At 42.8% G+C, this 13720-nt stretch overlaps 1 protein-coding gene across 4 annotated transcripts in view; it reads right to left on the bottom strand.

Annotated features, from left to right (window-relative positions):
* Positions 1–13720, bottom strand: part of LOC109895642 (netrin-G2) — a 56527-nt gene that overhangs the window by 3626 nt on the left and 39181 nt on the right. Inside the window, exons 7-9 of one of the 4 annotated variants that reach the window (XM_031830395.1) lie at positions 8723–8809; positions 6664–6852; positions 951–4673 (exon numbers count right to left, since the gene is read on the bottom strand). The exons of 1 other annotated variant lie outside the window; for it this stretch is intronic. In XM_031830395.1, the coding sequence (XP_031686255.1) occupies positions 2944–4673; positions 6664–6852; positions 8723–8809 (2006 nt within the window). In that variant the 3' untranslated portion in view covers positions 951–2943. Of the gene's footprint in view, positions 1–950; positions 6853–8626; positions 8810–13720 lie in introns of those variants that run through there. 2 more of the 4 variants (XM_031830396.1, XM_031830397.1) reach the window with 2 other exon arrangements.

The following is a 13720-nucleotide window of genomic DNA, read 5'->3' as shown; positions in this document are numbered from 1 at the left end:
CCAAGGGATAAAAACAATTGGTAGAGCAAATACACCAAGGTGTCAATTTAGTTTGCATTATATATTTTTTTGATTGATTCATTGATTTACACCTAATTAAAATATTATATATATAATATTTTAATTAGGTGTAAATCAATATATATATATATGATGTCACAATGAAGCTTATAATGCTTTAGGAGTTTGTTCCATCATACTACAAGAATCTGAATAAAATAGTTTTTAATGCTAATGTACAAGACGATTTAGCTGACAGTTTAGTTATTTAATCAGGCATCATGTTACATCTCTTTGCTTAGAGGGGATTCATTATTGACACGCTATTTAAAAAAGATGCTGCTGGTGTAATATGAAGACCTGCTGTACCACAGAGTAGAGCAGTGGGAGGGGGGGGGGGACAGGGACAGGGACGGGGGACGGGGGGGGGGGGCAAAAACAGCTTATCACAAATGAATGCCTATTACCCTACAGATTGTTGAAAGAATGGTCACTGTCTCACAAAGGAATCCACAGTTAACACAGTCATCCACACAAATGACACTATACAATCCGTTGCGACACAGACCCTATAGGTTCTGAGATTTCATCACAAGTTCACAATAAAAAGGTAACGACAGTAATACTATACATGGAGGGGAAATAAGTTGCTTACCTTACGAAGCAAACAAAACCCAAACGTGCAACATAAAAACGCATGGGGAAAAAAACAAAAAGACAAATGAATGAAGGAAAAAGACTGGACAAACTTTGGTCATTTTTCCACAGTTCTCTAGTCCAAACAGATTCAAAGCTTCAAGTGTGGTAAATCTTGTCTTACCTTGAAACTGGACGTATGCAACCTTAGACTCGCTGTATTTGGACCCACCAGGAATCAACAGTTTTACAACCGCTTGGGAAATAAAGGATCTATTTAACTGTGTTATAGATAATACTAACATGCCAATGTGTACAAGCCTCTACTACACAGTGTCTGAAATATCATGGCTACTAAAATATACAATTGATGCCAAAGGAATCCTGAAACACAATAGGGTGCCAACTGCTCAGACATCTTGCATGATTCACAGAGAAAGACCTCATACATTCCATAAACCATTGAAATCTACACATTAACACACAGTATTGTATATTACCACAACGTTTAGTCATTCACAAAGTGTAGATACTCTACAAGAACAACATCTCAGTCCTATTCAGACAATCCATCTCACCAGCAATAAAATGCCTACCTGGGTTGTGTTTATTAGGGAAACGTAACAATTATTTTATTTTAACATTTAAACATAACACGAAATGAGCTTCAGTCCGTTTCTCCCGTTTAGTGCCAAATCAAGTAATTGGAATCATAGTCCATAGCAAAGATGTTAAGTTTGCAATACTGGTTCAGCTACAGCTGATGAGTGGAGTCTGAGTGGTGACAGAATCACCCACACAATACTATGTGGCATATTCTGTACCACATGATCCTTGTCAACAACAAAAATACATTAGCTGCTCTAGGTTTGACAAAACACACAGACGACTTCTAATGCTTGTCAGCAGCCTGGTGCTTTGAGTCAATAGCCTCCTGAAACCATGGATCAGGTATCCTACTGGGACCTGGGCTCATCCAAAAATGGCTTTTCCGCAACCTTTTTTGTCCATCAATTATCTGTTTGTGCTCTGACACCCAGTGGGCATGTTTTCCTATAGCAACCAGGTGACTAACACTCCAACTTCAACCCCATTGAGTTGGTTCAGGGAATTCAACATGAATGGTTACTGACACCACTACAAATTGACATGCTAACGCTAATGTAAAGGACGTCACGCTGCTTGCTTAGCGAGTACCGCTCCCTCCTGATTCAGGCTTGAACCCGGGACCTCTGCCTCGCAAACAAACATGGCCGCCCTCCTGAAGCGTCTTACCCAGCTAGCTGTTCGGCAGCGCGAGTGGAGTTTCACAGATCCCCATCTGCTACCTTCACCCCCCCAAATTCCCTCCACGGGGAACCCAGCATTGAGCTGAGCGCAACTGCAGATCTGAGTCAATTGGCACCATTGTAAAGGATGTCACGCTGCTTGCTTAACGACTACCGCTTCCTCCTGATTCAGCTCATATCAAGGCTTGAACCCAGGACCTCTGCCTCGCAAACACACATGACCCCCCTTCTGAAGTGTCTACCTAGTTGCTCCACCAAAAAGCTAACTGTTCAGCAGCTCAAGTGGATTCACTTCAGAGGAGTGAGTTTCACAGATCCCCATCTGTTCCCATAACAGAGTTGAGTTGTTGGATCATACTAAACTATTTTTAAATCTGACACAACTATATTTTGTAACACACACAACATACAGTACAAATACTACTAGACTACTGTTAATCAATATACCTTTTTTCTCATTGTCTTTCGTTTGAAAATATTTTTTTTTCTCTTTCTCTTCCTCTTTGCTTTCCCCTTTGGCTTCAGTTATGGGGGTAACTGTGTACACCGGAGAGATTGAGAGATCAGAAAAAAAGCAACTTCCAACTTTTGACTCATTCTTTATTCATGCTGAATGACCCTTTAGATAATGGCTTTGTCAAATGGTTGAGACAATAAGGCAACAGCTCGTGTAAAGGTCATAAAACCTTACTGACACAACTGCCTATTAGCAGCATATAGACTGCATACACAACTGTACATTAGAGGATAACATTGTTCATTCTAAATATACCACTGGGCAAATATTGGTTAATTCAACGTTGGCTCCACATAATTTTAGCAAAAATATTCTATGTCATGTTGTTGAATCAATATAGAAAACTGATTGGTCAACCAAATATAAAATCAAAACTAGACGTTGAAATTACTGCTGTGCCCAGTGGGATAGTTCCTTCAATATTTGCAGTTTTACCATAGTTTACTGATGGAATATTCATACACTTGTAAATGAAAAAAATAAGAGGGTATTGTTGCTATATCACGGTGTACCTTTTTCCTCTTTAACATTTTCTTCTTTATTTCCCACTTTCTCACCGACCCCAGCATCAGGCATTGGAGCAGCAGCATCAGGAGCTGGTCCTGAATCAGGAGCTGAATCAACTGAATCAAGAGCTGGATAAATTGAATCAGGAGCTGGTCTTGCATCAGGGGCTGGATCAACAGCATCATCAGGAGCTGGATCAACTGAATCAGGAAATGAATCAACTGAATCAAGAGCTGGTCCTACATCAGGAGCTGGATAAACTGAATCAGGAACTGGTCCAACACCAGGAGCTGGATCAACAGCATCAGGAGATGGTCCTGCATCAGGAGCTGGATCAACTGAATCAGGAAATGAATCAACTGAATCAAGAGCTGGTCCTACATCAGGAGCTGGATCAACTGAATCAGGAACTGGTCCTACATCAGGAGATGGGGTAGCAGGATCAGGAGCTGCTGAAGATGAGTCTGGAGCTGTAGTAGCTACGACAGGTGCCAGGGTAGCAGCATCAGATGTTGAGGTATCTGTGTCAGGTGCTGGAGTAGATTTGTCTGGAGCTTGGGTGGTGTCTCCACCCGGTGTACGGGAAAGAGGATCAGGTGCTGAGGAAACCGTGTCGGAAGTTGGAGGAACTGCTTGAGGTGTTGAAGGAGCTTCATCAGGTCGTGAGGTCAGTCCATCAGATACTGAAGTAGCCACGTCAAAGGCAGGTGTATCTCCCTCAGATGCTGGAATAAATGTATCATCAGGGGGTGAGGTAAATCCATCTGTTGGTGGTGTTACTACATCAGATGCTGGAGTAACTGTGTCCGATGCCAGAAAGGGCACACCAGATGTTGAAGTGAATACATCAGATGCTGAAGTAATAGTGCCATAAGTTGTGGTAAATATATCAGATGTTGAAGTCATTGTGTCAAATATTGTAGTACTTGAGTCAGATACAGTACTTGTGTCAGTTGTTGTAGAACTTGTGTCAAAATAAATATTTGTGTAAGATGTTTTAGTACTTGTTAGAAATGTAGTACTTGTGTAAAATGTTGTGATACTTGTGTCTGATACTGTGGTGGTTGTGTCAAATGTTGTGGTGCTGGTGTCAACTGTGCTAGTACTAGTGACAGAAGGTGTAATACTAATGTCAAATAGTGTAGTAATTGTGTCAAATATTGTAGTACTTCTCTCAGTTGTTGTTGAACTTGTGTCAAATGTAGTACTTGTGTCAGATGCTGTAGTACTTGTGTCAGATGCTGTGGTACTTGTGTCAGATGCTGTGGTACTTGTGTCAGATGCTGTGGTACTTGTGTCAGATGTTGTAGTACTTGTTTCAGATGCTGTGGTACTTGTGTCAGATGCTGTGGTACTTGTGTCAGATGCTGTGGTACTTGTGTCAGATGCTGTGGTACTTGTGTCAGATGCTGTGGTACTTGTGTCAGATGCTGTGGTACTTGTGTCAGATGCTGTGATACTTGTGTCAGATGTAGTAGTACTTGTTTCAGATGTAGTAGTACTTGTTTCAGATGTTGTAGTACTTGTTTCAGATGTTGTAGTACTTGTTTCAGATGTAGCCGTACTTGTGTCAGATGCTGTGGTACTGGTGTCAGAAGTCACTGTGTAAGAAGTCGTTGTGCTGTCAGGTGTGAGAGTAAATCCAACTGATGTTGGAGTGGTTGCATCAGATGATGGTGTGACTGAGTCAGATGTGGCATCAGCTGCATCAGATGATTCAGTAACTGCAATTGTGTACAGAAAAAAATCACACCAATCAGTTGTTAAGATGGCATACTAACCACTGCACCGCTATATTTATAATATTTTGATGTTGGCTCGCTGGCATCGTCTTGTGATATCTACAGCATTCAACTTTCCCCTATTTCTGTCAGTATCAGTAGAAATGGGATACCCCATGCCCAGATATCATCACTTCCCCTGCATCTGCCCTGTGGCTACTCCTCAAGGACACGGCTCCGTGCCTCCATCCTGTTATGGTTTCATGTATCTATCTACTGTATCTATCTCCACAGGCTCCGTAACTTGCCTGGTTTGCTCTCCCTTACCACGACCTGTCTTCTCCCGGCTTGTGAAATATTTAGCAGCTGTTCATTCAATTGGTATTCCGAAATAGATTAGAAAAGGCTTGAGCTTTGGCCCCCAGCACCAGTATTGCTGGCTCGATGCTGTGCTCCAGAAAAAGATGATGCTACACAAATGATAGCGTTTTTGAATGATTTATCGCTCCTGGCTGCTGATTGTGTCCAGTGGCAGCACTTTCCTTGTGAACAGTGGATATCATCAGACCCTTCCTCGGCAGGAGGAAGGCGGTAAGAGAGCAACAAACAGAATGACCATTTGATTCAAAAGTCCAGCGCCACAAAGCACTTTGGTGCCATTCTATCGCAGGTGGTGTGAAATGTTCTGTTGCATTCCTTTTCCTATCAAACATTCCTGAGGGAATCAAAGTAGGCAGTTTAATCTGTGTTCTGGAAAGCCCTGGGATGAACTCAACATGCTGCCAGAGCCTGAGGGACAGTGAGCCTGCTGGGTATTTTATCTTCCAAACAAGAGAGTAGAAAACACTTGGCCAACTTCTCACCTTCTGTATTTTTTTTATTTTTTACCCAAAACATCTCTGTCAATAGACCAAAACACAGCACGGAATGATATCATGACTTTAAAAAGGTTTATCATTGGTCCTCTCAAAGTATGCATTCCATACTCTCCAAACACCCCAATTCACTCCCACATTCACTGTAGCATTTGTACAGTGAATACAACAGCAAAGCTCTGTTCTAATACTCCAACCTGGCACTGAGGGACACTACTAAGCTAGTAGCTGGCACCAGACAGGGAATCCTAAAGTGTAAGTAGCCTAGCACATGGAGATGTTAAGAGGTCAGTAATCATGGCCCTTATACCATACCTTGCCTTCAGGACTACTTTAGCCCAGTAATCATGTTTAATCTCTTTACCCCAGTGCAACCTCTGGGGAGAATAAGGCACTCTATGGCCTCTGGCAGACCTGATTCACACTGGGAGAGGTTAATAGGGGTAAATATGACAGTCTACAGGCTTCTTTGGGTTTCCTCTGCCAAACACTGAAGATGTTTTGTTTCTCCTGCCGGTCTCTCTTACGCGTCTGTTTCAAGGACCCAGTGCGCCACTTGACTGTTCCCATTAAACCACAGTTTAATCTGCTGTTAACCCCTGGTCTCAGTTTTGCTTACAGGCAAGACGGTTTAAAACAGATGGTTTACGAGACACAGATTTGTGAGACGGACAAAGTGTTTTAGTAGGAGTAAGATCACAAACACTACTACGCCACTGTGCTCAGTTCATCATTTGTGTCCCGTCTTGTATTGGTCTCATTAGTTAACACGGATGAAGCACAACAATCAACATTTCTATTATTACATCAATGTAAAATTGCTAGTCAGTTATGATGTTTTATGGTATCATAACCCAGGCTTGCTTTGCTATTCTTATAGTCCCAAACTTTTGTAAAATGTACTAAATGATTAAGTCACAGAAAATCCATGTGACCATCGATATGTCCAAAGTGGATGTGTTTCAAGAATAGTCTAACCAATATTCATACATTTATATCCCTGAACAATATCAAAAGACATTTGGAGAAAAAAGTATTATTTGAGGTGTTAAAGCTCATGTAGTGTAAGGGTGAGAGGTCAGAGGTCAGTGATTCCTCTGGTGTTTCAGGGTACTTACCTTTCGGCTGCGCTCTCACTGTGGTTGTGGGGGGATTTACCTCCATTGGGGGCAAGTTCACTGTGGTTAAGGATGGACTGTCTGTCTGGTCGGGACTGGCAGAGACTGGCACAGTGTCTGACATACTGGCTGGAAGAGTGGCTGGTATCGTGGCTGGCACAGACGTTTGATCTGTTGCCAGAAGCAGCACTTGAGGGAGCAATTGGAAAGCATTTACTGAGCCAGCAATGAGGTAATTTAGGTAATTGAGAGGTTTATTGCATTTACACACCAATGCTCTCCAGATGTTGTCTAGCATCATAGACAAACATGCTGTATATATAGTCTTTTCTACATAAAATCTATTCTACAAAACCACTGAGACTCATCTAAGTGTGGGTACTAAAAGTGCCTAGACTAATAAAAGGAGTTTGCATTGATATACAGTTTGAGGTGATCAGACTTTACACATACAGTGGGGAGGACAAGTATTTGAAACACTGCCGATTTTGCAGGTTTTCCTACTTACAAAGCATGTAGAGGTCTGTCATTTTTTATCAAAGGTACACTTCAACTGTGAGAGACTGAATCTAAAACAAAAATCCAGAAAATCACATTGTATGATTTTTAAGTAATTAATTTGCATTTTATTGCATGACATAAGTATTTGATCACCTACCGACCAGTAATAATTCCGGCTCTCACAGACCTGTTAGTTTTTCTTTAAGAAGCTCTCCTGTTCTCCACTCATTACCTGTATTAACTGCACCTGTTTGAACTCGTTACTTGTATAAAAGACACCTGTTCACACACTCGATCAAACAGACTCCAACCTCTCCACAATGGCCAAGACCAAAGAGCTGTTTAAGGACATCAGGGTTAAATTGTAGACCTGCACAAGGCTGGGATGGGCTACAGGACAATAGGCAAGCAGCTTGGTGAGAAGGCAACAACTGTTGGCGCAATTATTCGAAAATGGAAGAAGTTCAAGATGATGGTCAATTGACCTCGGTCTGGGGCTCCATGCAAGATCTCACCTCGTAGGGCATCAATGATCATGAGGAAGGTGAGGGATCAGCCCAGAACTACACGGTAGGACCTGGTCAATGACCTGAAGAGAGCTGGGACCACAGTCTCAAAGAAAACCATTTGTAACACACTACGCCGTCATGGATTAAAATCCTGCAGCGCCAATGACCATCTGGATGATCCAGAGGAGGAATGGGAGAAGGTCATGTGGTCTGATGAGACAAAAATAGAGCTTTTTAGTCTAAACTCCATTCGCCGTGTTTGGAGGAAAAAGAAGGATGAGTACAACCCCAAGAACACCTTCCCAACCGTGAAGCATGGAGGTGGAAACATCATTCTTTGGGGATGCTTTTCTGCAAAGGGGACTGGACGACTGCACCGTATTGAGGGGAGGATGGGTGGGGCCAACAACCTCCTTCCCTCAGTAAGAGCATTGAAGATGGGTCGTGGCTGGGTCTTCCAGCATGACAACGACCCAAAACACACAGCCAGGGCAACTAAGGAGTGGCTCCGTAAGAAGCATCTCAAGGTCCTGGAGTGGCCTAGCCAGTCTCCAGACCTGAACCCAATAGAAAATCTTTGGAGGGAGCTGAAAGTTCGTATTGCCCAGCGACAGCCCCAAACCCTGAAGGATCTGGAGAAGGTCTGTATGGAGGAGTGGGCCAAAATCCCTGGTGCAGTGTGTGCAAACCTGGTCAAGAACTACAGGAAACGTATGATCTCTGTAATTGCAAACAAAGGTTTTTGTACCAACTATTAAGTTCTCCTTTTCTGATGTATCAAATACTTATGTCATGCAATAAAATGCAAATGATTTACTTAAAAATCATACAATGTCATTTTCTGGATTTTTATTTTAGATTCCGTCTCTCACAGTTGAAGTGTACCTATGATACAAATTACAGACCTCTACATGCTTTGTAAGTAAGAAAACCTGCAAAATCGGCAGTGTATCAAATACTTGTTCTCCGCACTGTACCACTAGCTACTACTAATACGTTACCTACTATCAAATGCCTAATGCCTAGTGTTCATCTCACTAGTTTCCAACCTGGTGTGTCAGTTAGGGAGTCACTGAGCTTTGTGCTGGATGTGGGACCCACCACAGCTGTCACTATGTCAGTGAAGGTGGTGATGTCTGTTTGGCACAGAAGACAAATCGGGGTCATACAGTATCTCGTTAGGGTCTGACGTTTTGAAGTATTCTAACAATGAATGGTAAACTTCTAACAAAAACAAAGGTACATTGGCTGAGAGACAGAAATACAGGCACACAGAAAAGCATGCACGCACTAATAAACACACGAGCAAGTACTCTAGTAAACACGCCGACACACACGCCGCTCTCACACACACACACACACACACAAATCTTTGCCCTTGCCAAATAACCAAATCATGTTTTCATTCTCCCGTATGCCCAATATTTAAATCACACTAATATTATGCGGCAACGTGCTTCAGGTGTAGTGTAAAGTGTAGAGTCTCCCTGTAGTGAGCGACTCGGCCTCCTCCTGCAGATGGGCGCATTGAGATTCAGCGGGGCGCACTTGGAACAGTGGGAGCTTTCCTGCTGTCTGGCATGCTGATGTTTTATTAAGTCTGTATCTCTCCCCAGTGGTTGATCATTAGCGCATGGCCAAAGGGACAAACTCCCAAATCAATCTTTACATAAAAAGAAACCCAATTATCGGCCGGGACAGGTTTTTACACGCTGGGTACCACACACACACACAACCTCATATCATTAAGGAAATGCTTATGCATGTACTTTGGGACACTTGCTGAGGCATATCTTTGTGGCATCAATGTGGGGAATTCAAGTCGGTCATGTTCCGCTTTCTTCTGATCTGTATTTACATGTCTGAAAACCATGGCTGTGTTAGGGTGCGGTAGTAGCCATGTTGAAACCTTATGAGTGCTGGAGGTGGATTTACCTTCGGGTAAACTGTCTGGGCTACATTGGACCCACATGTACTTATGTGGAGCAGAGGTGGGCACTGAGGCAAGTCACAATGTACTGCAGCTGTGGGGTAACACGAAGTTACAGAGGTTGGGACATGTACAGCTTTCCCCTAACCCCTCCCCCAACCCTTTACCATCTGCCACAATGGCCAACCAATTTAGAGAAGGTTTCCCAGAGAAGATCTGCTCCCTGATGAGACAGCTTGTTCATCTAGATCAGAGAGCACTCTCAGCCTCTTGATGGTGGAGTTACACTGTTATGTGTGCATGTATGAAACCCAAGAGAAGCCTTGGGGTGGATATTGGCAGGTAATAATCACTGTTCATAATCATATTCATTACAATCTATGTCTGAACTTTTCCTGAATTTGTTGTAAATTGACCTGCCTGGTAAAATAAAATAAAAAAAGAAATTAAAAAAAAGATCAGCCCTCCAGGTCGAGAAAAGGCTGCCTTGGTACTTCGGGCAGCCATTTTGACAAACAAGCAGGTGAGAATTTGTGAGAATTGTCTAAAGAACAAGCATGCTGAATAAATATGGAACCTTTTATTTATTTTTACTGAAAAGCACCTTAAGTGGATGCTGCCTAGAAGCCGCTATCATCAATGTTGAGCACATTCATAACTCTGTACTCAGTAGATGACTGTTTTCAAATCTCCCTCTGATACTTGTGACACCGCAGAGAAAGGTATCAGAAGAAGGCGCTCATAAAGAACCATGACCTTTCCCCTTACATAGTAATATTGAGAATATTCCAGAATTCATCAGGACAAATGTCTAGTGACACATCTATAGGCTTTCATCCCTTTCTTCCCATAGAATAGTTCAAGCTATTATGAACATTTTAAGCATAGGCCAGGTAATATCCGACTAAAACGGTAACTGAGCCCTTGGCGTTATAAAGACCCATCTCAGTGAAATGGACAACCGACCCTGTAGTGCTCCACTGTGGACAACAGTGTATCACTTTCGCTGTGTAGAGTAGCTGACTTCACAGTACCCTGTCCTAAGCTGTTTCTGTGGGGATGGTCCTTAGATTTAAGTGCACTTTACAAACTAAGGGCTCGATTCAATCCATAACGTGGAAGTATCAAGGAAGATCCGCATTAAAATGTAATGGTAATTTCCGATTGAGCAGACACACCATGAATGCAGTGTCCTCGAACGCGGAAACATTGCCTTTAAATTTCAATCCAGCTAAAAGCAGACCTTCTGCGATATTTTGGGAATACGGATTGAATCCAGCCCCTCTTCCATACTAAAACTGAGCACAAACACAGCTTGCTTGACGCATTTGGTGGATATGAGATGCAAAGAATTTCTCTCTTTGTCAGATACCTAAACAAAACAAATTTGGAAATTTAAATACCTTCAGAAATTATTCATACCCCTCGACTTACTCCACATTTTGTTGTGTTACAACCTGAATTCAAAATGGATTAAAAAAAATAGATATTCTCACCCATCTACACACAATACCCTATAATTACAAAGGGAAAACATGTTTTTATTCATATGATAGGTAAGATATACAAAACCTTGCAGAGAGCCTATCCAACTGACAACCTCTTAGAAAAAATACACTGCTCAAAAAAATAAAGGGAACACTTAAACAACACAATGTAACTCCAAGTCAATCACACTTCTGTGAAATCAAACTGTCCACTTAGGAAGCAACACTGATTGACAATTAATTTCACATGCTGTTGTGCAAATGGAATAGACAACAGGTGGAAATTATAGGCAATTAGCAAGACACCCCCAATAAAGGAGTGGTTCTGCAGGTGATGACCACAGACCACTTCTCAGTTCCTATGTTTCCTGGCTGATGCTTTGGTCACTTTTGAATGCTGGTGGTGCTTTCACTCTAGTGGTAGCATGAGACGGAGTCTGCAACCTCACAAGTGGCTTAGGTAGTGCAGCTCATCCAGGATGGTACATCAATGCGAGCTGTGGCAAGAAGGTTTGCTGTGTCTGTCAGCGTAGTGTCCAGAGCATGGAGGCGCTACCAGGAGACAGGCCAGTACATCAGGAGACGTGGAGGAGGCCGTAGGAGGGCAACAACCCAGCAGCAGGACCACTACCTCCGCCTTTGTGCAAGGAGGAGCACTGCCAGAGCCCTGCAAAATGACCTCCAGCAGGCCACAAATGTGCATGTGTCTGCTCAAACGGTCAGAAACAGACTCCATGAGGGTGGTATGAGGGCCTGAAGTCCACAGGAGGGGGTTGTGCTTACAGCCCAACACCGTGCAGGACGTTTGGCATTTGCCAGAGAACACCAAGATTGGCAAATTCACCACTCGCTCCCTGTGCTCTTCACAGATGAAAGCAGGTTCACACTGAGCACATGTGACTGACGTGACAGTCTGGAGACGCCGTGGAGAACGTTCTGCTGCCTGCAACATCCTCCAGCATGACCGGTTTGGCGGTGGGTCAGTCATGGTCTGGGGTGGCATTACTTTGGGGGGCCGCACAGCCCTCCATGTGCTCGCCAGAGGTAGCCTGACTGCCATTAGGTACCGAGATGAGATCCTCAGACCCCTTGTGAGACCATATGCTGGTGTGGTTGGCCCTGGGTTCCTCCTAATGCAAGACAATGCTAGATCTCATGTGGCTGGAGTGTGTCAGCAGTTCCTGCAAGAGGAAGGCATTGATGCTATGGACTGGCCCGCCCGTTCCCCAGACCTGAATCCAATTGAGCACATCTGGGACATCATGTCTCGCTCCATCCACCAACACCACGTTACACCACAGACTGTCCAGGAGTTGGCGGATGCTTTAGTCCAGGTCTGGGAGGAGATCCCTCAGGAGACCATCTGCCACCTCATCAGGAGCATGCCCAGGCATTGTAGGGAGGTCATACAGGCACGTGGAGGCCACACACACACACACACACACTACTGAGCCTAATTTTGACTTGTTTTAAGGACATTACATCAAAGTTGGATCAGCCTGTAGTGTGGTTTTCCACTTTAATTTTGAGTGTGACTCCAAACCTAGACCTCCATGGGTTGATACATTTGATTTCCATTGATAATTTTTGTGTAATTTTGTTGTCAGCACATTCAACTATGTAAAGAAAAAAGTATTTAATAAGAATATTTCATTCATTCAGATCTAGGATGTGTTATTTTAGTGTTCCCTATATTGGCACAAGATGGAGGGAATGTTGAAACATAACAAAAATACATTTGACAAAAATGTAGGTTTTATGCAGGGCAATGTTTTGTGTATCTGACCTTTTTTTATATATTTTTTATATATATTTCACCTTTATTTAACCAGGTAGGCTAGTTGAGAACACCTTTATTTAACCAGGTAGGCTAGTTGAGAACACCTTTATTTAACCAGGTAGGCTAGTTGAGAACACCTTTATTTAACCAGGTAGGCTAGTTGAGAACACCTTTATTTAACCAGGTAGGCTAGTTGAGAACACCTTTATTTAACCAGGTAGGCTAGTTGAGAACAAGTTCTCATTTGCAACTGCGACCTGGCCAAGATAAAGCAAAGCAATTCGACACATACAACACAGAGATACACATGGAATAAACAAAACATACGGTCAATAATACTGTAGAACAAAAGAAAACAAAAAGTATATATATATACAGTGAGTGCAAATGAGGTAAGATAATGGAGTTAAGGCAAGAAATAGGCCATGGTGGTGAAGTAATTACAACATACCAATTTAACACTGGAATGGTAGATGTGCAGAAGATTAATGTGCAAGTAGAGATACTGGGGTGCTGTCACGTCCTGACCTTAGTTCCTTTTTTATGTCTCTGTTTTAGTTTGGTCAGGGCGTGAGTTGGGGTGGGCATTCTGTTTTTTGTTCTGTTTTCTATTTCTATGTGTTTGGCCTGGTATGGTTCCCAATCAGAGGCAGCTGGCAATCGTTGTCTCTGAATGAGAACCATACTCAGGCAGCCTGTTTTCCACATGGGTGTGGGTAGTTGTTTTCTGTGTCTGTGTTTTCACCATACAGAACTGTTTCGATTTTCGTTGTTTCACGTTTGTTATTTTGTGTTCAGTTGTAATAAATTTAACATGGACACGTACCACGCTGCATTTTGGTCCGATCTT

Source organism: Oncorhynchus kisutch, linkage group LG8, assembly GCF_002021735.2.
Source record: "Oncorhynchus kisutch isolate 150728-3 linkage group LG8, Okis_V2, whole genome shotgun sequence".
Lineage (NCBI taxonomy): Eukaryota > Metazoa > Chordata > Actinopteri > Salmoniformes > Salmonidae > Oncorhynchus > Oncorhynchus kisutch.
The sequence above is the reverse complement of the archived record's forward strand: the minus strand, read 5'-3'. Positions and strand labels throughout refer to the sequence as shown.